Here is a 24,517-nt window from a genome sequence, read left to right on the forward strand (position 1 = left end):
AGCATGCAATACTTTCAATGGCTGAAGTTTCTCAAAATTAACTCATTAAGAATTTAATTGAAGCAAGCCTGTTTTACATTGAAAGAGGTTCTCAATGACTAAAATTTGAAGAGTTTTTAATGGTACTTGAGATTGATATGCCTTCCTCTAACTGTGTATTTTGGATTAATGTTTTTGTGTGGCTTGGTCTTCTGTTTCTTCCCACAGTAGTAATGTGCTATGCTAGCTAAGTAAAACTCTTACGCTATATGAGGAGGGGAGGGAAGTTCCTGTATATGTTAATACATATTTCTTATTCCACAAGTCTTTTGGTCAAAATAGATGTCCTTTTAGAGGTTCTTATTTTTGTAAATATAGCACACTGGGAAAGTACAATGAAAAGGGTACATAAGAGTGAAATCGTTCATAGGGAGCCGAATGAATGAGATGATGCCCATAGACTACAACTACATAATGCTTCAAATTCAACACTGGAGGTTAATAATACCATGAAATGGCAATAGAGCACACCTGTTAGATCTCCCACTTGTGTCTCTGCCTACATTGTGTAATTCTTACTCCATTTTCTAGTGTTGGAAAGCTGTCTAGTTTTTCAGTGTTCCAAGCAGAAGAATTCTTTGGCCAGGCTACTTTTGCTGCCTGCAAAATCCAGCTATCTTTGTTCTTCTGTCCACCCTCTCCTTTTATCTAAATCCTCGCATCACTACTTAGAGTGCATGCATGCTATTAATGTTTTTCATCCTTACATTTGAATGTTAACTGCATAGACTGTTTCTATTTTAGTAACTTTTTTGCTTTAGTCTCTAGTGGCATCTTCTTTCCCTTGACTCCCTTTAATTTTAGAGCAACCAAACATTCATTGGTTTGCTAACTTCTTGGTTGGGTAATATCTGAATTTTCTATGATGTGCTTCCTGTACTGTATAAGCACCCCGAGTGGGCAGGTTTAAAGGTGACATTTGAAACTGTACTTTCCTTTTAATGTGCCATCACACTACCATAATTTTGTTTAATTTCACTTTTGGTATTTTGCAAAACAAAAATTCTTTCAGGCTTTTTCTTTGTCTATAGGTCCTTCTCTCCTGTTTTTTGTTTTTGTTTTTGGTGGGTTTTTTTACAGATTTTCTTACTTTGACTGATTCCCACAATCTTCTTGTACTTAATATTCTACCTCAGCTATGAACATGTTCACTAAGAATGGACTTGATAGAAAATAGTCTGGTCTGCTGTCCTTAGAGATTTCTCCTCTCTTCTTTTGGATTTGGTGGTGTTAGCTTTGAAATCTTTCATAAGAAAGAACAAGATATATCCTGGGGCTTAATCTCAGAGGAAACATTGCCTTAAGTAAACATTAGATATTTCTTCTTCTTCCCTCAAAACACACTTGAAGTTTGTCTAGGTTTCTTTGCTTTTTGATACTCAGAGACAAGCATGCAACCCAGGAAATGTTTTCTTTTAGTTATGGTTATGATGCCCAACAACTCTGAAAGTGTGGGCTGAAGCTGGGAGGAAAAAACTCTGGAGTATGTCTGTTTCTGTAATGTGACTGGTACAGTGGGTGCAAGAATTCACATCTTACTGCTTTTCTCAGGGATATATTAACTGGTATCACCTGAATCCTTGAGATCCGCTGCCTATCAGTGCATAAGGGCATGCTTCTTGTTTGTCATACTTCAGTGTTCCTTGTACTTTATCCAACTATGTTTCAAATTAATTTGTGTTTATTTTAACATAAATGGCTTTTTTTTTGAGACCCTTTTTCCTACATAAGTCCTATTGTAACTTGCAGAAGTCTCACTTTCACACTTGGTGGTGGCTTTTACTTTCCTACTGTACTTTGAATTTGCCTAGCAGTTTCAGAATAGGACAGCAACAGTAGTTTTCATTTTTTTTTTTTTTTACTTTTTTTATTATATAGAATACAAAGCAAATCTTTATTTCTCTTGCTCTTCATCTGGATTTCTGTTTGCACTGTCTGTTGCTGTGAAATGTGACTGGACTGATGGGTTGAAAGAGCTGAGCTACTCCTGTGCAGCAAAACAAATAGAAGGCAAACTCTCGAAGAGTAAACAACTCTAGCAGTAATTCCACACTTGATTGAAACCTGGAAGTGTCAGACAACCCTGTTGGACCTTGATTTGATGCATTAAAGTGAGTCATTGTCTTCTCCTCTTCAGAGTAGCACCTGTGCATGAGTTTAACTGTTTTGTTGACTCAGCTTTGGTTTATCATAGTCATGTGGTATTTGATTTTAAACCATACTATTGCACAGGATGTCTGAGTACATCCAGAGCTGGATATTGTTTTTCTTCATGCTTTCTTCAAGTACAGTGTTAATGGAGTGGAGAGTTATAATTTTGTTTTGCACATTTCATTTATAGGGAGTGTGCAAGAGATTAAGGTCAGAGAGGCTAATTTTCCATTTTGGATGTGACGTTTCGTGCTTTGTTTTGGCTGGTAGTAGGGGAAGGATTTGTGTTGCTTTACAGCTTCTTACAGGGAAGTTACATTTTTGGCTGCATTTATTGGCTTTTTGTGGTTCCTAAAGCCCTGAACTTCTGGGTGAAGTCTTCACCCCGGAGCGGTCTGTCTGATATACAATAAAGCAAATGTCCTTCATCCTTGCGCAATGAGGGAGGCAGCAGCTTGACCATCAAAAACTGAGCTGAAACTTTTATCTTTGAGATAGTAAAGACTTGATTTTCTAGAGAAAACCAAAAGTTAGTCTGGATTTTGGGCAGGATTCAACCTACTGTGATTGCATTATTATCACTCAAAGGAAGAATGCATCATGACTGTGAAGTCTTTTGAAGGCATATGCTCTAAACAGCAACGTTGTATCTGTCTTGTCAGGCATCAGCAACTTCTTCCTTTTCGACCATGTTTCCTCCAAGCCTGGTAGCAAAGTTGTCAAATATGCTGAAGAATTAATAGGGCTGTGTCATTTGTCTGGTTTTGGCACTTGAGCCTGTGTCTTGTTCTGCTGGTGACTACATTGGAAAGTTGAAAGTAATTTGAGGTGTGGGTGCTCCTTTTGAGACTCCAGAAGTGTGGCTCCTCTGAAATACTGAGAAGTTTTTCACAGTTGGTAAATAATTTCAACCAATGAATCAAAATGTATTTCTTAGGGGTCAGAAGGGAGGATTTGAGATTCCTGCTCCAAATAATATGCTGCTATTTTAGTGTCCTGTTACATTCTATAAGGTCAGACATCACTAGGACTCTGCTTTGTAAAGCTCGCTCATTTCATCTATTATTTGTTATTTTCTGACCCCTTTTATATTATCCTGTCTTTAATGCTATATTCTTGTCTGTATTACTGCATCACAGGCTGATACAGAATTGAAGATGTGTAGATGCATGCAGAGGAAGAGTTTCTGTGTTCAACCGGTGGGCTACCACACACTCATGATTAGCCAGGCTGAGCAAGAGGGTTACTTTGTTCTGTGGATTTGTGGTGCAATAGGGTTGCAGGTCTCAAGCTCAGTTCCCTCTGTTGGACCATTAGTCTGTATTGGGGTGGAGAAGGTTGAGTGTAGCAGTCCCTGTTTGAGGCTGTGGGCTGTCATAGAAGGTGTCTGGTCATGATTTTAGTATTTTAATCTGTGCTGAACATCACTTCAGCATAGCAGTGGCTATGTGAGCATTCATCTCTGCTGGTAGCCACAAAATGAATATCCTCATTACTGTTGTCGTATAGATGAAGATGAACATTATCAATCTGATGTGTGGAAAACGTGAAAGCAGTGTCACTGGTTGTGTGTCTTAAAATTGGTACTTTTTCCCTCTTCCTCCTTTTTTTTTTTTTTTTTTTTTTTTGTAGTGGTAAGGCCACCTTTACAGCACTATAGAAAATGAAGAGTCTGCAGCTTTAGCTTGCCCTGTAAGTTCAGATTGATAATGTACTATTTTAACATTAAGGTATTCATACAGTTTAAATTTAGTTTGTTTATATATCCTTTTTTCCCCCTCTCTCCTAGCTATGTATTATTACATTCAGGTGCCTTGAACACTTTACTGTTTGCATTCAGTTATTCCACTGCTGTCCCCAGTTTCCTATCCTCAGTATTACTGTGCCTGTCTACTGTGGGTTTTTCCCCCACTTTTTGCATTATCTCTTCAAGGCTTGAGAATTCTTTGCATTTGTGTGATCTCATACAACATCAGAGCTATGGAGCCTGTATGCAAATGTAACTTCTTTTAATAATCCCCTGGAGTTTTTACCAACTGGTTCAGATGACTAACCAGTCATCTGGATACAAGGGTGTTCTAGAAGTTTGTTTGTTCAAAGGTACCTTAACTGAAAAATAAAATGTAAAGGGACACCATATCTGTAAGTGTAGGCAAGAGGGTGAGGGGAGCACAGTTATGGTTGAGCTTTCAGCCTTAATTCTGGATTTCAAGAGCTCTGAATGCTTGATTTGTTAGCATTAATGTTGCACTAACTTAGGGTATTTTTGCATGAGAGTGTGTGTGTTTAACCAACTAAGCATGAAATCCCTTGCTTCTGTTTGTCCCTATTAAATAGTGGCAACAAAAGAAACGGACAGGAGATGGGTCCAGAACAAAGCAGAAATAATGGAGTATTTCACCCCAAAAAGGAGAGTGAAACGAAGTACAAAGAGAGGGCAAAGACAGACTCAATGGCCAGAGGCAGTGTAGTGTGTTGGAGAGAGTAGTAATTCAGGGACACTTGCTGCCTGGAGCTTCAATTTGGGATCTCTGAGTGGCACATATATCAGAAGTGTTTGGCCATCCCTGCTATAGACACAGTATTTAATGCTTTTCCCAGAAGAAATCTCTGTAGGGCTTTAAAGGGACACTGTCTAGGGTTGTCAGCTCAGATACAGATTTAACTAAAACTGGTATCATCTGGTTGGGATAGAAATCCCTAAGCAGGAGTAGGACCAGTTAACTTCTTCCCTTAGCTCTTGTTTATGGTAATACATGCACATGCAACATACTCACACACATACAAGTAAAATGAAAGCATCAGTGCTGCTGTGAATATTGCATCTTTCTGCAGGATGCAGCACCTGTTTGCTTGGTTTCCTGGATTAATAACATCCTTTTCCAAAACTGGCTAAATGCAAGCACTTTTTTTCAAGATACTGTGTTCCTGTACAGAACTTTAAAATCTGCTCATTCATTTAAAAGAAAAATAATTAAATTCTGACTCTCCTGCCCTGCCTGCCTTGCCTGCTTCTTCTCATGATCCGATCCAATGGCTATAAAGAGTTTTGAGTGTGATGTTCTCAAAAATAATGAAAACTGATACTTTGTTTGACTTGTCTGTCTCTCTAAAGTGAAGTCTTACCCAGATACGATGGAAGGGTTCCAAAAAATGTTCCTTGTTTGTTTCTAGCAGTGGGGCTGAAAATGTAGACACCCAACATTTTGGTGACTATGCCAGCTAGTTCTGCTTGACCCTATAGCTGAGATAGTCAAATGTTTTCTTTCTCTCATCTCCTACACTCCCTCCGAGTGGCCTTACTTGATTTCGGAGTTCGTTTTGTAATACCTAAATGACAGCTTTTTTTTGGACAGTCACTCATCGAGCAAATCAGGTTTGGAATCAATGAAAGAGGCTTCCAGGTCCATATCTAGCAAGTGTTTCAAGACCAGCCAGACTTAATTCAAGTTTCTGTTACACCCTTTGGGTTGTCCAAACTGGTGTAGTGGAAACCACACCATTTTGGAAAGGATTAGAGCAGTAGCTGTGAATTGAACAACTCTCTCAATGTTTTTGATATATTTGTGTTTTGGATTTCAGAAATGGCTTCTTTAGTTACTAATACACATTTCTTGCAGTTCTGTGCATTTCAGACCACACTCTGATGTGATGATGTCTTAAATAATGGTATGGCTCTAGTCCACGCTCTGTCAAATATTTCAGGATGCATTTGCTCTCTATAATCAAAAGCATAATATAGGATGTAATTTTATTCACTTGGTCAATAACCTCTGAATTTTCTACTCTCCACAGATCTTGTGCAGGTACTGCATGCAGCTACCAAGTTTGTGATAATAGAGGTTTAGTCTCTATAGTGGAAGCTTGAACAGCCCAGACTTTTTTAGTGGCCAGGTAACTTTAAGCTACTGAGGGAACAGGACAGCGATCGGAGTGTTTGTATAGTGACATTTCCAAAGGAAGAGATGTTCATTGAGCTTGAGTTAAGAGGATTGCAAAAAAATTTATGAAAAATACGTTGCTGCAAGTATTCCTTAAAATGTGCTTGTAGAACTCATGTCAGCCAGTGGTAAGTGCTATATATAGCAGCTTAAATTTCAGCAGCTTTTTGAAGCTAGAATATTAAAGTCTGTTTTCAGTCTAATGAAACAAAAATATCTACTGAAGGAAATTAGCTTTGCAGAAGGACAAAGTCATGAATATAATAAAGATAGGGGAATCATCGAATAAAATACGAGAGTGTTCTGGAGGGAGTAATTTCTCTGTCTTCTGGGATCCTGTATCTGCTGTATCTCAGGGACTTCGATACCTTTCATAATTGTGTTTCCTGGAGAAGGATGAGTGAGGGAGTGGTGGGTCTGTGTATGCTGTTTTGGACATGACCTGGCTTTTTGATCATATGTTTAATCAACAGCAAGTAGAGGTTCTGCAGACCAAGTTAGGCTTAAGGAATCTGCACTAAACAGATACTGAACTTAACAAAACCAGCCTGTGGAGCCCCTCTGTCACCCACAGAGCCTCCATATGTGTTCTACAAAGAGATAGCTATCTTTGACAGAACTGCAGATTATTAAACAGAGTCAGGGCTGGAAGAGTTGTGTCTGGTTGCATAAGAACTGGCACAGTGTCTGGCCAGAGAGAAGCACAGACTTTCATCAGCTCATCTGTTTCTTTATGTTTTTCAATAGGACATCAAGAAGTTGTCGCAAAGATGCAGTGGTGACAGGGACAAATTGAATGCTTTTTAAAGACTGGCTGCAAAGGGCCTGACACACAGCCTCGGGAGCTCTGGCAAGCTTCGAAGAATTTCGTGGCCTTCAGCATGATATCCACTAAGTGGAAACTCTGTTTGAAGGAGCTTATTTTGTGCAATGAACTCAATTGGCCTTTCCCACTTAAGTACCAGAGTAGAATATTTGCTGTGGCTTTGTAGAGCCTGTGAGATAAGTATAAACTGACATCAGTGAGTAAAGCTAGAAGGCATGTTTACTGCGTTACAGACAGACACAGAAGGGCAGACCTTAAAAAAAAAGAAAATTTCGTCAAAATTTAATAGAGGCAAAGCTTTTAACATCTATTGCATTTGTTCAGCTTAAGTACTACTGTAAATGTTTTTATTCCTAAAATATTTCCTCTCACATTTTTAAAAGTTATTGAAGGAATTCTGTAACTTTCCCTGTACTTGCTGTCTTTTGCTTCTTTAAAGCAATGAAGACTGTTCAGCAGTGTGGATAATAACTTACCATCTATATGGAAAGAATCCAATAAAAGTTCTGCTTTCAGTGAGCTGTCTTTTTATAACCATGTTCTCTTTGGATGACTTGCGCACAGAGCCAGACCTCACTATTTGCAACAGCACCCTACTGACGTCCATTCAGTTTCTCTCGTATAGTACCCCTCAATGAGAGATCCTGAGTAGTAATGTACACAAAGTAGGTTAAGGTTGTAAAGACTGGATTTCTTAGTGCGGTGATTGGCCTGTGGTTAAGATGGAAGAAAAGAGCTGGGAATATGTAAAGACAGAATGTGTGAGAGGAGTGATTGTGCAAACATGTTTTCCTTTCCTTGTTGTAGCAGATTTGATAGGAAGGTGGCAGATATTGGGGAAAAAGGTATTTATATATGGGGCTGATGCAGGTCTGTCTTGTACAGTAGTGGATAATTATAGCCCTTAACTTAAGTACATACTTCCTGGCTTTCCCAGAATGGTACATTTTTAGAATTTTTACATAAAAAGTTTCCAAATCATGCATAAAGGTCTGATGAACCTTTAAGCCAAGGGCTTAAAGTACCTTTTGAATGAGCTTGGTGTACTTTGGCAATACTGTTCAAGAGATGAGAGCAGAACTCTAGAGCAGTCTTTGTCTACGAGTTTTTTTTATTCTTATACTGTGAGTAATTTATACTCCTCCAGAGGAAGTGAGGGATCTGTATATCTTTTACTAGAGCTAAGTCCAGCAAATTTTGTTTCTTTGTAAGCTGTACTCTTTAACAGCTGATATTGCAAGGTAGAATATATGACAAAGCAAGCCGAGGAAGGACATCAGAGGAGCACATTTCTGATTCTTTCCTGTGACAACTGGAGCTGCTTAGGAGCTTCCCTGATGTTCACACCAGTTATTGTGTGAAATTAGCACAGGAAGCAAATTCATGCATACCCCACTGCAGAGTTGAGTAGGGCGTGTGCCTCCCTGTATGCCTACTGTATGCCCTGTATGTCTGCTGTACATGCTGTCAGGAAATGGTCTGAGAGAAGTGACATCCAGCTTTGTGAAGTTTAGGTGAAAAGTTAACAGGTATATTTGCATTTTCTTATAAAGCTGTTCTAGTTTTCCTGAGGTGGTCTCACCCTCTTAACTGTAGGTTTTGTTAAAATACAAAGTTTGAATAATTATTTGCTTCTCTCCAATGCCTTTAAATTTATAAACTTGATTTTTAGAACTTTGTTGAATAAACATTTTCAAAAAAAGTAACATCTTCCTTTTGTTTCTGCTTTGTTTTTCCCTACCCTGGCAGTGTTTTAGAGCACTTTGCTGCAAGGGACCACCGCCACCACGACCTGAATATGACTTGGTTTGCATAGGCCTCACTGGTTCTGGCAAGACAAGTCTTCTGTCACAGCTTTGTGGTGAAAGCCCGGAGAATATAGTGTCTACCACAGGTAGGATGCTGCCTTTATTCCATGATATGCTGCAACATTTCCCAGAGGTAACTTTTGAAATGTATCACGAAGGTGGTAGAGAACTTAGGCTTAGTAATCTTTTGGAAGCAGGTAATGGATTGCTTCGAAGCTTCCACTACTTACTTTTTCCTTCTTTGATCATATACTGGGGACTATCCATGAAAAAACATAAAATTTGGAACGTGTAGAAAGTCAAAACTTACATTGTGATGTAATGAAGTAGAACCATTGAAAACAAACAGTACCGATGTAGTGCAGACACATTAAAAGGTTTCTTTCTTCTTACCTTTTTTTTTTTTTAAAGCAGTCTGGTTACATGGATAGAAAAGAGAAGAATGTGCTATAACACAGGATGGGACAGTGGTGGTTTGAAATGTTATTGCCATTTATGTCTTCTCACACTTGGTCAGTAGTGCCTTGTGGTATATGCTAGGAACCGAAAGAATAAATGTAATGGGAATGTTTTTTTCTGGTGATAGTTCTTACTTTTTAGATCAGCAAAGAGACTTGCTTATGTTGTAAGGGCAGATTGAGATCAGACATTCAGTTTACAGGAGGTTTCAGTCGCATTAAGAAGGTACATAAAAAAAGACGCAAACACAGATAAACAGTGTCATAAGTCCAAAACATTTGAGTATGCGTGCAGGTACAGATGAACCAGAATGCTTATTACTGAAAAGGGTATTTTGATTGAAAAAGCAAAACAAAAACAAAGGACCTCCCCCGAAACCAAAACAGCATCAGAAAAAAAAACAAAAAAACACAACAAAACCAACAAAACCCAGAAACAAACATGTGGACCAAGAAAAAGGAATACTTGGCTGCAAAGTTCAGAAAGAGATTAAATCACAGAGATGGAGGAAATCTGATTCTGTGGCCATAGCAGTTTACTAAGGTTGATTTGCCAAGGGAACAGATAGTGAGTGTTGTGCAAGTAACCTGTGTTTATACTTAACATGGCTTTGTATTGTAGCTGTGGTTCACAGGCTTAAATTGTATGATTGTCCCTTAGCAACCCTAACTGGTTTTCAGTGTATCTTTGTTTACATTAGAAGAACATAAAGTTATTTAATACAACTGTAAGTAAAAAAAGTAAAACAGGTGCAAGAAAATATGTTTTTTTTTTTCCTGCAGTGAGCCATTAACCCATTGCCTTCAAAGTGGTGTTACTGGAAATGTTAAAGAAATCTCACACTTCATTGAATGGAGGAGTTAGCAGTGCCTAACTTGAAAAGTTGGAAGAAAACTGTAGAATAATTCAACCTTTTCATTTTTCTCTCCCCCCTCCATAACTTTATTTTTAGAGTTCACCTTAAATAAGTGCAAATTATACTTTATCACTTTAGATCCTGAAAGAAACAGTAACAGCAATGTATGCAGCAGTATAGATCCATCAAAGGAAATAATGAAAATATTTTTATTTTTTTAAATTTAACTTTCCACATGTTTCTAGGTAGTTGCCACAAAATACCATTATTTAGTTAGACAGCTTGAGGAATGAAGATAGGCTCTGGTGAAAACTAGGCAGCATCCATACCAAAATGATGCATATCTAGGCTATTAATAAATCTACCCCTATGTACTGTATCTGTCCTGTATTAGAAAATATTGTTGAGAATCCGAGAGTACAGTGTGACAACTTCTCCACTGACTTTTCAAACAATAACCTGTGTTTTCCTTTTTCTCATCAATGCCACTCAGGTCCATTCCAGTTTTTCCTCCTTTCTAGGAAGAGTTTAGGGTTTGTTTGAAGACAGCAGCATCTAAAATGCTTCATAATTATTCCCTTCAGATTTTCTTGCACTTTCCTTTACACTGCATCTAGCACTGACCATGTTTGGAGTATTTAAATATCTTATTGGTCTGATCTGGGACAAAAAACATCCTATTTCTGTTAAATGCTAGGTAATAAACTTGGAGTGAAAGACTTTTTTTCGAAACTCCTTTTTTCAGTTCACAGGTTTTATAAAGATATATTGCATACTAACTCCTTACCAAATGATTCATGGCTTGGATGGAAGTTTTGTGCTGAATTTTAATGTGTGCCAACTATTTAATAGTATCATTGCAAATTCTATTGCTTGCACTGATTTATTCCTTTTCCCCTTCCTTATAACTGATAATTTTAAACAGCACAATGAAACAGAATTTTACATGCAAAATCCTGGTTCTTGATGAAAAATATAGTCTTTTCTGAATGTATGCAGTTGATTACGAATGGCCTCTTTAACAAATAACTTACTGTTACTCTTAATTTCTGTTCTCAGGTTTTAGTATAAAAGCAGTGCCATTCCAGAATGCCATCTTGAATGTGAAAGAACTTGGAGGTATATCATTTATATATTTATATAATAATTTGATTATGAAAACATGCAGTGTCTAAATCTTATCATAGCAAACTCTTACTTGTTTTAAATTTAAAAATTATAAATCCATGTAGATGGAATTTAAAACCTGTGTTTCTCCAGATAAAGTTGGGAATAAGTCAGTACATATGCTGAGTACAGAGGACAAAAAATAAAACGCAGGAGGAACAGAAGGCAGTTAAGTGTGGCGTATCTCCTTAATGTGATTTCTTGGGCTGCAGTGGTTGAGTTATACAGAAATACAAACTGGACTGTAATTGTGGTGCAACTCAAGCAGCATCTTAAAGAAGTGTGTTCCCAGTGTTTATTGTGTGTATAAGCTTTTACTTATGAGCATTGCCTGAGGTAACTAGGCCAACATTTAGCAAGACCAATATATTTGCTGCACCACTGAAAATGTTGCAGAGGCAGCTAACATCCAATATTGTTTGATATTCTCTTGTTGAATTTGTGGCTTTTGGAGGCATGGTTGTTCTGTGATTGTGTTTATTCTTAATTATCTGTATACAGGTAGGCTATTTAGCTGCCCAGTTCTGCCCCTGAGTCTTAAGGGATCAAGAAGTAACTGGTAAAAGGAAGAAAACACTATTTTGATGAGAGTTCTTATGGAGTCTAATTTCATCTAATGTTCCTCCAATTAAAAAAAACCCAACACTTAGCTCTTTAAATTCTAGAATTTCTGTAGATCTTCTTAATTACCTATATAAATACCGTAGAATGAATCTTGTTCATTAGATTTTCAGCAAGGTTGAAACCTCTCTTAAATGCTCTGGGGTAGAAGTTAACTTGGTTCCCGAAGGAAGTTTCATGAGATCAAATGAAGTTTCATCATGGTTGTCTTACCTGAAATTGTTTCAAGAATATGCTTTGAGATAAGCACATATTATATTTCGTTTTTACAACCATTGATCCATGGATTTAAACATACATGTTCTTGTTTGAGCATGTATTCTATAAATAAAGCAGAAGTTTTTTTATAAAGGGCTTCAACAGGGATATTGTTGGTTGTGCTAGAGTGTACTATCTGCATCATAAAATCACAGAATGGTTTGGCTTGGAAGGGACCTTAAAGATCAGCTGGTTCCAACCCCCTGCCATGGGCAGGGACACCTTCCACTAGACCAGGTTGCTCAAAGCCCCATTCGTGTGGACTTAGGTCACCTTGGGAATTTTTTTGGTGCGTTTTTGTGTTTTTTTTGTTTTTTCACAAGGTGAATCATTTGCAGCCCAGTTTATACATTCTGCTGCCCAGTCTCTGTGAAATACATAATTTGTATAGGTAGATGCAGGTTTTCCATGAAGAATTGAAGCTGAGAGTTCTGCAGCACATCCTCATTAAAGAGTCTTCCTTAACCTTTTCTGATCACACAACTTTTATGCAGGTATGTGTGTTAGGAGAAATCTTATCTCAGTGGAGTGCTTTAATGTCTCATGACAGGATGTCCTGAAGTAATCCAGAATATTTGATTTTTCACCCATTTATCTCTTCCCAAGGACTGAAAGATTGTTAGAATTCTTTTACTCCACCTTTATATTTCTTTTCCCTTTAACTATGGCTTTTTACATGTCTGTACTTAGAAATGACATTGTCTGGTTTTTCTGTGAGATATTGGATAAAAATAATAGAATCATACAATGATTTCGGTTGGAAAAGACCTTAAGATCATCTAGTTCCAAGCCCCCTGCCATAGGCGTGAGCCTTACATGGATCATGTCACCCAAGGCTCTGTCCAGCCTGATCGTGAGCACTGCCAGCTTTTCGTTGCCTAGGTAAGGGAGCTAAGGCAAGATTCCCAAAATTTATTATTCTTCCAAAAGCTGGTGGTCAGCGTTTAATCTTCTAGCTGGGAGATGTTTTCCTCTTTGATGAATGTAAAGCCTGAGCTTTCTGCTCTCTTGCTCTCTGTATGTGAAAATAAATAAAAACATCTTGCATGTTTAAGTACTGCTAAATCTTATTTTGGACTTTATGCTTCTAGTGTTGAATAGGAATCTATGTTTTTGTTCTTATTCCTGTTTTTTTTTTGCCTTCAGTTTTTATGGTGGTGTTACATAATTTCTCTTTACATTACTATGGGGGTCTTGTCACATTTGATCTTGGAAACTTGGAGGCAGGTAGAAAGGCAACTTTTTTAACAGCTGCTGTCCATTGTTGCATGTTATTCTAAGGGTGAAGTTTTATATAGTTTTTGATACTCTGTTTTAAAATTGTCTTGGGTTTAGGTAACTGAAAGCTTCACATGTCTTCATATAACAACTTACTAACATCCAGCATTTAAAAAAACAGCAGAAATCATACTGTTGAAGGTTCTTACATTCAGCAGGCAAGCAGTTACGTGAAAAAGATGCTGAGTGCATAGTATCCTTTTTGTTTGATTGAAGCTGTATCCTTCCTCGAGGTTGAATATGCTGCTAGTTTTTACTGTGCTGGTTGCCTCTGGAGCTGCTAATGAAGCTGGGGTTTATTTCTTAATTTCTGTAGGGATTCTGTATTTTCAGGCAAAGTGTATAGAAAAATCTCTCTTCTTTTGTCTCTTCCAGGTTTGTTTTTCTGATTGTCTCTTCATCAGCCTCTAGGATTAGAGACATAGAGCAAAGTTTGCTATGTTCTTTTTGCAGTAATATTTCTTTAAAATACGTGATACTAGGATATATATATATAAATCCTATTTCTGATTATTTTTTTTAATTGTATTCGTCTCCTAAACCAGGCTGAATTCCTACCAGGAAATGGAGGTTTTATCCAATTTCATTAATGTTAAATGTTTTGTTTAAAAGCATTTTGACCCTGAATAAGTAAGAAAATAAGTAGCTTTCAAATCGAACATGGGCCTGCTGGAATTACTCGAAAAGAGGGTCTTGCTTTGTTTACTAACCAAATTGAACTGCCTTTTCTCTAAATTTATACTTTTATATACCAATAATGACTTCCTGCTCCCTGAGAAATAAAAAAAAAAACCCAACCCAAATTCAAAACCCCAACACACTTTATTGCCAGAAATTTAGTCCATAAAATAATATGTGTAATTTAGATTACTATGAAGCTGTGCTGCGTCCTTCCCCACTTTTTTTTTTTTTTTTTAGAATGTACTCTTACCAGGATAACTGGAAATATCTCTATATTATGCAACTCAGCTGAGTAATGGTACAGAAAGAAATTACAAATTTGATGATTTCCTGTTCTGGTGCCACAATTTCTGGTGGGAATTAAGGTTGAAATTATGTGCTATGAACATACTTGAGGGTGTGGAAAGACTGCAGAAATAAAGCAGATGATAACATTTGTTGTTCAGAAAGTTCTGACAGTGTTTGGCTGAAAGAAATTTGGGATGCTGAATGCTGAGGTTTATACTTAAGACGGATAACAAAGATGCAAAGGCAATAGAAGGCTTTTTCTTTGGTTCTGACAGATTTCAGCCTGGAGACGCAGTGCCTGAAACCACCATTTATTGAGTGTGTTTATTAATTTGCTGTTACAATGCTGTCATAACAGAATGCAAAGTCATAGCGTATGCTGTGACGTAGATACATGTTCAGGTCTATATCAAGATTTTAGCTCTGTTCTGGAAGTCAAGTAATAATTACAGTTGCTTTTTATAGAATATGTCTATTTCATAATTTAGTTTGCTATCTTGTAAATACAGGCTTAGAAACTACTGAGAGATGCCAAATACTGAGCTTGGTCAAACTTAAAAGAATTATTCTGGATGTGAACAGCTCTTTTTCTCCTTAGCGAGTTAAAAATACTAAGAACATGTTACAGGGTTTAGTAACCTTCTCTGTTTTATGTACTAAAATATATTGTTGTATGTTTGTGTTACATCTTTATAATCCACCAAAGGCCTTTTTCACAAGCATAGAGACTGCATGTTATGTCGTCGTCTTTGAAACTTCATTTAAGACATAGTGTGTTAAGTGCTTAGCAAGTGCAGAGTGGTTAATACCAGGGATGCTCAAGTCTCCAGTTGCTTGCGCACACCCAGAAAAAGAGGGATGAGAGCTGTCCTCCCCTCTGCTTAAGCTTGATGACTGAAGTCATAAATTAACATTCCTAGGCCAGCTAAATTAATTGTCTAGGTGAGAGCTCGGTAAAAAAATAACTTTAAATAGGATTGGTTAAACAAAGCATGTGGATTTTGCCTTAATTTGGAATAAAAGAGCAGAAGAGAGACTAGTAGGGGGAGTCACACTTTTATGCAGTCCAAGTTGAGTGGGAAACATGAACCCCTGAAGAAGGTGACAGCAGTCATCAAGCAGTGCCTGAACTTGTGAAAAAGTGAGGGAGAAGGGAGAAAATAATATTGAGCTATTAAATAGAATTTAAAATTTGAATAGGTATGGGAAATCAATCTTCTTTTCTCTGTGGAGGTAGAGGGGAGTACTGAACAGCCTTCTAGCAATGTAGCCTCACAGAGCAGCTAAAATTTCATCTAGTTAGTCATCAGAAAACCAATACCATAAGTAAATGCCATCTTAAGTCATCTTCACAGCGACGAACTAACACAAAGCAATAAAATCTCAGTACTGTATTTAACTAAAAGGCAGTTGACACCTCTACAAAATCTGGTTGTGGAGTACATGCACTGCCATCTGCAACATAGCTGCGTCTAACAGTTTACAGAACGTCTTAGCAGATGAAATTTTTAGATGACCCTGATGAGCTGTCCAAGCTGTGAGTTGCACAGAGACATTCAGCTTCCGAAAGCATTAAAGTTAGGTCTGTTTGCTATCAATCATACTCAGCCTGCTGTTCAAATGGTGCTTCAGCCCAGGCTCTGTCACATAGTTTCCTTATTTCATAGAGCAGAGAGATCATTTGCACCTGCTTATGGATCTCGTTAACATGACTCCCGAGGAAGTTACAATCAGGATTTTCAGCATAGTGATCTTTCTGCTGTTCTTTGGAAATCCTGTCCTTTTGTACAATTAGCTTTTTGCAGTGTGAATAGACAGCCCACTGCTTATCTTATTCAAAACAAGTAGGAGCCATGCTAGCAATGCCTATCAAAGCTACGTATAATACGATAAATTAAACTCCGAATTTCCTAGTTAAGTAATTTGTGGGGCAGGAGGCTGGTTGTTTTTGCTGTTTGGATGTTTTGTGGAGAGAAAAGAAGAACCTTTGGTTTGCTAAAAAACCTCTGCCTCCTGTTGGGCTTGCGACTGTTTTCTTCTGGCTGAATGAAAGGGTAGAGCCTAGTTTAGCATCCAAAATGATACCTACATTTTGTGAACTCCCTGCCAAACGACAACAACAACAAAAGGCTTTATTTTTGATTCTGGACAGAAAAGACCCTCATCTTTAGAGGCTAAAGTAGATGCAAACTTTTTTTGGCCAGTCAGCAGAAGGGTTAGACAGAAGTACAGAACTGTGGTTGGCTTGCTGCTTTCTTTATATGCCTCCTAGTCTTAAGTGCTGTAGAGAAAGATGTGTTTTGAGCCTTGTTTGAGATTACGGGCACTGTTACTGGAGGTGTGACTGCAGCTCAGTGGAGGGTACATCTGATTCTTGCTGTGTGCTGGCAGCTAGCTGTTGGCTAGGGAGTTGTGCTGGTGGGGTATTGGGTAGAGACGAAGATGATTTTTCCTGTTGCCAGCCATTCTTTGCCAGCTTGAGAGGCCTTACTGTGTGTCTGTGCCTTGCCAATAAAAAAAAAGTAATTCTGAGAGTGGCTGTGATACCTGAAGTCCAGTTTAGTGTGGTGTGCCACCTGCTGCAAACTTCTGAAAGCTTCAGGCTTGAGTAAATGTGAAGAGTGTTTTGCATGGCACATTATCTTCCTTTTGATATAATCTGTAAGTTTTTCTAATGAACACTATGTTCTTGACTAGAACAGGAGAATTTTGTTTCAAATTGTGTGATTTTATTCCAAGATGTAGTACACGCCTCAGTAGATCAAACTGAATTTCTGCAGGCAAGGGTAAGTGCAGTGTTTTTAAAACTTTCAAGTGCTTGTTCTGACAGTTTTAAATAGCAGAGTTAGGTAGAGGTTCAAAGTTGGAGACAGCACCTAAGTTAACTAATAGAGAAAATACTGAAGGCTCAATTTCCAGATTAATCTCACTGGGGAAGCCTGGAAGGCAGACAAGAGATGTCAGAGATTTTTTTTTCATAAACATCAGTTTGATAAGAAGAATGAAAACGAGTATAATAAAGTGTTTTTCTGATTTTTGTATGTATTGAATATAAAGGCACAGAATCTATCTCTCAACTTTTTTTTTTTCTTTGAATGCTGTTTGTCCACATTGTTGTTGAATTCCTGCAGTGATTATAGTTGATCTAGCAGTGTCCAAATGTTCCTCTTTCAGGAGAAATCTTGCCAGTTTCCTATTGCCATTCTTTGTATATGATTGCAGGAGTGGGCTGCCTGAAAGGCTGTGATCACTTGGTCTTAAACCCTAGGAAGGTTTAAAGCCTTGAGGAAGGTTTTGGTTTAGCATCTGTATTGCCACTTAGCAATAAGCAGTAGTAATACAGTATAGCCATTGAATGGTGACTGACATTACACCTGTGGGAAACTTCTGTATCTGTGTGTGGATGTGTCTGTCAGCATGGACAAGTTGCATGTATGTACAAAGCATGTATCTTAGGATTTATAACTTTACTTATAAAAGCAAATAAAGTTTATTTATAAAAATAAAAGGACCTAACAGGCTGAAAAATAGCTACTGTTAAAAAAACAAATAAATCTGTATGCTGTATTTATTAAAGGGGAATACTTGGACACTTAAATAGAGAGTATGTGAGAGAAAGATGAACAACATCTCTTAAAAATCTATTAAGATTTCTAAGATTTCAGGTACTTTTCAGATTACCTAAGAAGACATGTCAGTTTTGATGGGAAGTGAAGTTACAAACCATATGTAGATTTAGAAACTGTTATTTCAAAATTCTTTTAATAAGGTTTTTGTGGGGTGGGACACTAGGGTGTATTTGAAGATTTTGCAACAATGGACAAGGGATTTCTTTTTCTCTTCCTCTCTTACTTCTCCAGTGGTCCAGTCTTTCATGCAAAAAGATTTTGTGGTGCATATTCTTTAACATCTTTTCATGGTTTTAGATAATTAGAAATGGTCTGTAGAGGAATTATCAATATAATTTTTTAATCAACTATAAAACCTTCAAAATAGGTATATGGCTTTTATTGGAGGTGAGTGGATGTTATGTTTGAAGTGGCAGAAAAACTGGTTGCAGCCTGCAATCTTTTATGGCCCCAGGTTAACTGTTTTTGGTGGGAAGGAAAAAAAAGTTCTCCCCTGGTTTTGAGACTATAATTTTGCTGGAGCTGTGGTGTATTTTGAGGTGAACAGCAGCTTTCGTGCACAAGCTAGACTGTCTTGAAGCAAGGGCTAAATGACATTCGTTGTGCTTTCAATGGAGTTTTGCTGCAAGTTTGACAAGTAACAAATTCGACAACTTTAAATTGCTTTCAGTGACATTTTTTTCTGTAATTCTATGTTGTGTTTTCCTTAAAGTACTGAAAAGCGGGGAATTGAAGGTAGCCTCAAGCATCTGTGGATGAAGATGTAAGCAGAAGTATTAATAGGTGAAAGGGAGATTTGCAGCTCTGCATTTTGTATAATAACATAATTGTGCAACCTGTTTCGGAAATGCATTAAACTGCACATAACTCGCAAACTCTTCCCCCCAGCTTCTAAGGGGTCTTTAATAAATAGTGTTAATATGGAAATACTATACCCTTGGCTGAAAATAAAAAAAAAGAATTTATTTGATACTTTAATAATTACAAATTAAAACTTTGTAAAATTTGTAACAGTTATTGAATAGATCTGCCCTGTAGTAGTGCTGAATGACTGGGGGGTTTAATTACAGCACCCTTTTAATTCCTTGTAAGGAGAGGGTTTTTTTTTTTAATTCCTTTTATGAAGTAAGTCAAGCTTATAGAGTCTTTTACAGTAAGTAGTGTGATTGTGTTGTAGTACGTTTTCGTGTGTCATTGTTGTGTGTCATGTGTCTCACCTCTTTTTTTTTGTAAATTGGATGGTTTAGTCACATCACAGGACTCAACCCACTCCCATGGGTCCAATGATGAAGGAAAAAATCATATGCCTAGGCATGAGTTCTAGCTTTTGCCTGTGTCTGAGGAAAATACACTGAATGTCACAGTTTAGTGAACCTTTTGCATAACGTGTTCCCTGGGAGAATTTTACTTGAGTTACTTCTTTCCTTTTTTATATTTCATTTTTTTTAATCTTCGTTTAGGCATAAAGTGGTTGAAGAAGCAGCCATGTGCCTCAAAAGCTGTAAAAAAACTCATTTGGTATTAGGCTGACAAACCTAAATGCTTGTCCTGTATGTTACTATTGCTTGATGGAACATTTTGGATACCAATTAAGTTTCTGGTTTTATTGAGAGTCTGAGTTTGTTCAGTGGAGGTACATTGCATTATGGATTGCCAAAGAAGTCCAACTTTTGAATTTCCCTCTCATAGAAATCTTTAGAAGAGATGAAAAGATTAATTCATAGGGTGGTGTGCTAAGGTGCTAAACTGCACCTTTAAAAAGAAGTGATTGGTCTAAAGACTGAGTTTGTCATGCCATAAAGAGTGATGGATCACTCAGCACAAGCCAGCATTTTCTGCCCAGGATAACCACCAGTGCCCACTGGAGAAAGAGACTAAGCACAGGTTATGCTCCCTGGGTATGAAGAATTAAAACAAAAGAATATGAGCTTATTTGTCATGTAGAAACTGTGATTTCCAGTTGCTCATAGCTTTTTTCTTCTTGTCTGCTTAGTGCAGATATTTTTTATTCTTAAACCTCAGGCTGTGATTTCCTCTGAATTGAAGTGTAAGCAAATTCAGAATACGTCATTATTCTAATAGAACATCCCAAAGGAAACACCAGGTTTTGTTGGACGTTGTCAGTTGGTTCTTATAACTATGCCATGATGACCGGCCATGTCTGGAGAGAAAAGGACTACTATGCTTTGGTGGTGTTTCTTTTGGGACAGTTGATACAGAGAAACAAAATTGAGCAGCTAAAGAACTTGAATCAAGCAGACAGGACCGTAAGGTCCGCAGATCAGCATACTGTTTTTCTGACTCCAGTGTCCCATGTAGGGATCCATGTGCTTGGATACCACAGATTCTATGCTCTGAAGTTCACCACAAAATTTTTATCTTTAGAAATATTGCAGTTACAAAGAAAACACTCAGGTTCTGGCAGTAACGTTTGATTGAGAAGTACCTGGATGAAGCTTAGAGTAAGTAAGACAAGATGTTACATTGCTAGGAAAAAAAAAAAGACCTTCAAGGAACTGATCAGGGTGTTGGCCTTTCAGTTCCCTGAAAATCATTCTCTAACAGGTTTTAAAGTAATGTGATATTTCAGATGCCTGTGACACAGCTGTGTGTGGCTATGCAAGTAGTGTCCCTCTGGCAACTTGCTCCACTTGGTTCTGACATAGACAGATGTTTGGAAAGACTGGAACATCTGACAGATGCTGTGAAATTCTTTACAAGTACAGTTGGTAGATACTCTGGTGATACAGGAAACACAGAATTAGCTTTCAATGCAGTCTCTCTTCTGTGCATGTAATGTTGATCTTCAGAGATTGATGATAAAATAAATGAAACAGCTGTCCTGTTCCTGCATTGTTACTTTGATTCTGTTTAAATTAGTAGGGAAATTGAGCAAGATCTTGACTAAATCCCATGATCATTTACATTTAAATAATTGACTGTTTAGCTCTCTTGCAGAAAAACTGTTCAGGTATGACTTTGGTATTCTCTGTAGAAAAAAGCATGTGTTCACAGTGTTCGTTAGCCACCTAAATTGTGCTAGATGCATAATACAGAAACAGAGTGCCTAAGATTCAGTGTGGCTGGTACAGAGAAAACAGGAACTCTATGGAGTGAGATTTGGATACTCTTGAGTTCCATGCCTAAACTATATAGTGTAAATTCCTTTTTAGGTATTTGTTTCTTCACCGTTGAATCATAGAATCAATTAGGTTGGAGAAGACTTTTAAGATCAAGTCCAGCCTTTACCCTGGGACTGGCAATTCTGCCTTTGAGGGCCTCATGTACATGTTTTTTGGACATTTCCAGGGGCAGGGATTCCACTGCCTCCCTGGGCAGCCTGTTCCAATGCCTGACCACCCTTTCATTGAAGAACTTTTACCTAATGTGTAATCTAAACCTCCCCTGTCACAGCTTGAGGCTGTTACCTCTTGTCTGATTGCTTGTTACTTTGGAGAAGAGAGTGGCCAGATTCTAGCTCCATCTTCTTTTCAGGTAGTTGTAGAGGACGATAAGGTCCTCCCTGAGCCTTCCCTTCTCCAGACTAAACTCCACCCCAGTCCCTCAGCCATTCCTAACCACACTTGTGCTCCAGACCCTTCACCAGCTCCGTTGCCCTTCTCTGGACCTGCCACAGCACCTCAATGTCTCTCTTGTAGTGAGGGGCCCAGAACTGAACACAGGATTTGAGGTGCAGCCTCACCAGTGCCCAGTACAGGGGGATGATCACTGCCCTGGCCCTGCTGGCCACATGTCATGGTTTAAACCTAGCCAGACAGCTTGTTCACTTACTTCCAGTGAGTGGTGCTGGGCTGGAAGCAGTTGAGGCCCATGTCCCCCCTCCGGCAGCTCTCCCCTTCCCCGCTCCCGGAGGAACGGGGAGGAGGATCGAAAGAGTGCAACTCCCACGGGTTGAGACAAGAACAGTCCAGCAACCAATGTACAACACAAATCACCACCGCTACCGACAACGACAACAATGATAAGAGAAAATAACAAGGGAAGAGAATACAATACCACCGGCCAAGAAACGAGTCCGACCCAGAAGACCCCGTGTCCTTCCGGGTAACTCCCAGTTACTCCCCACCCCAGGCATGACGTGCTGTGGTATGGAATACCTCTTTGGCCAGCCTGGGTCAGGCGCCCCGTCTCTGCTGCCTCCCGTCTTCCCCTTCTCCCTGGCAGAGCATGAGCCTCACAAAGTCCTTGGTCAGGGTAAACATCACTTAGCAACAACCAAAAACATCGGTATCACCAGCACTGTTCCCAGGCTGAAAGTCAAAACACAGCACAGCATCAGCTACCACGAAGGAGAAAAATGGCTGCTACTGCTGAACCCAGGACACCACACTATTCCTGACACAGGCCAGGATGCTGTTGGCCTTCTTCTCTGCCTGGGCACAAGCTGGATCATACCCAGCTCCATCAGCACCCCCAAGTCCTTTTCTGCACAGCAGCTTTCCAGCCACTCTGCCCCAAGCCTGTAGTGTTGCAGGGGGTTAGTGTGGCCCATATGCAGGACCCAGCACTTTGCCTTGTTGAACCTCATGCATTTGGTCACAGCCCATTGATCCAGCCTGTCCAGATCCCTTTGGTTAGTGACTGTCTTTCTGTTGCACAATGTATAAATTAAGCAAATATTTTAGGTATTATATCATTATAATATTAGTGTTGCATTAAATTACAATTTTGTGCCAACATGTTGTTCAGAACTTCTGTGAAGTTTTGTTTCACTAAAAAAAATGAGTTTTATTATTATCAGCTCTTGGTTTCTGTGTCTACATTAAAGTTCACTTCTGTCTATCTCAGATTCAGAGAAGCATCTGTAAAGGATCAGCCCATTTCTGCAAATCACTCTTTTGGAGACATGTCAAGTTTTCTACTAGGGTATTGCTGCTGTTCACTTTTTAGTGTTAGACCCCATGAGTGTAGTGCCAGATTCAGACATACAAAGAATAGCCCATATCCAAATCATAGTTTAGATAGTTTGACAGCTGTCAAATACATACTTTTTTTCCCTACCTCAATGTAACAACATATGCTACTCCCCAAGGGAGACAAAAGCTCTCTGTGGATAACCTTATTGCTTGGCTTCTGTTGAGAGGGCTGAGTGCTGCTGATATGTGTTCTAAAAATTACTGTGGCATATAAGCCTGTACATTCACTCATGTCTACTGTTGGGCTTTTCCAGAATCCTTAATGTGGTTGACAGAGCAAAAGTAGTTGAAATTAATACCTTTGCATGTTGTCACTGTAGCTTTTCATCCACTGTTGAACTCACTGTTGTATCACCATTCTCCTCACTAAGTGTCTAATTATGTTAATAGACTTTCTGACACTTTTTTTGCCAATTATGAGGTGGTTGTCTGATGGCTTGTAGATGAACTGAAAAAGCTGATCATGCTTAGAAATGAGCAACTGCTATGACAGAAGCCACAGGTTATAGCAAGGATCTGCAGGACTAAGTAGAAAAGACTGGGCAAAGTTTTAGGTACTAGTACCAAGATATTACAGTGAGAAGGTATAGGATTATGTGGCACTGGGAATTTAGTAGTTCTGCCAGTACTCGTTGATGGAGCAGACACTTTTAGGGATGAAAACTGTATTGAGTCAAATTCCTTTCTTATTTAAACAGTGTTAATTTGATGTTTGTGAGTGTGTTGCTTTTTTCTTTCTTACGCTTTCAATGGTGATTATGTAGGAGAGAAAATCTAGTCTATTGCTTTGGTTGTTCTAAATAGAAGGTTATTTTAAGATAGAAGTGATAAATCTCTTTAATTATTCGTATTTTAATTAGTTCTTATTTTCTTGCTAGGGGCTGACAATATCAGGAAGTACTGGAGTCGTTACTACCAAGGATCCCAAGGAGTAATATTTGTATTAGACAGCGCCTCCTCTGAAGATGATCTAGAAACTGCTAGGAATGAACTGCATTCTGCTCTCCAGCACCCCCAGTTATGTACTTTGCCGTTTTTAATACTGGCCAATCATCAAGACAAGCCAGCGGCTCGCTCTGTGCAAGAGGTATGTTAATGTGGCAGTGTTTTGCCTGTTTTTATTTGCTATCTGCACATCACTGACCCAGTATAAATTATTACCCTGACATGCTAGTTGTGGACTGGCCTCAGTTACTCTTCACTGTAAGTATGCAGACCAAGAACAGTCCCAGCCCCTAAGAACTTAGTCCAATGCACTCTGTGCAGGCTCAGTTGTTCTGGAAAACAGCCAAGTAATACTTGGATGCAAATGGTTCTCCTGCTTTCACCATATTTTGCTTAAGGGAAAAAAGGCGTTTTTAAACTACTCTTATCAAATGCTGCTGCGACAGTGATTTTTTGTTAATCTTGTTTTTTTTGTTTGCTGTTAGTTTTAATCTTGCACTGTCCCATTACTCCATTCTTTGCAATTGCTTAAAGCAATATATCGTAGCCATAGGTTGTCTTTTATGTAAGAGCTTTTTTCTGAACTGCTGTATACTGATGTGGAAGCAGAGTTGCAGTTCTTGTTCTAAAGTC

At 38.5% G+C, this 24,517-nt stretch overlaps 1 protein-coding gene across 6 annotated transcripts in view; it reads left to right on the plus strand.

Annotated features, from left to right (window-relative positions):
• ARL15 (ADP ribosylation factor like GTPase 15) overlaps positions 1–24,517 on the plus strand; it is a 221,690-nt gene that overhangs the window by 67,141 nt on the left and 130,032 nt on the right. For all 6 annotated transcript variants that reach the window (XM_062604281.1, XM_062604278.1, XM_062604279.1 and 3 more), the window contains 3 exons: positions 8,707–8,851; positions 11,140–11,199; positions 23,818–24,026. In XM_062604281.1, coding sequence (XP_062460265.1) covers positions 8,707–8,851; positions 11,140–11,199; positions 23,818–24,026 — 414 coding nt within the window. The remainder of the gene's footprint in view (positions 1–8,706; positions 8,852–11,139; positions 11,200–23,817; positions 24,027–24,517) is intronic.

Source organism: Pezoporus occidentalis, unplaced genomic scaffold (genome assembly GCF_034315485.1).
Source record: "Pezoporus occidentalis ecotype Australia unplaced genomic scaffold, CSIRO_AGI_Poc_V1 ctg85, whole genome shotgun sequence".
Classification (NCBI taxonomy): domain Eukaryota; kingdom Metazoa; phylum Chordata; class Aves; order Psittaciformes; family Psittacidae; genus Pezoporus; species Pezoporus occidentalis.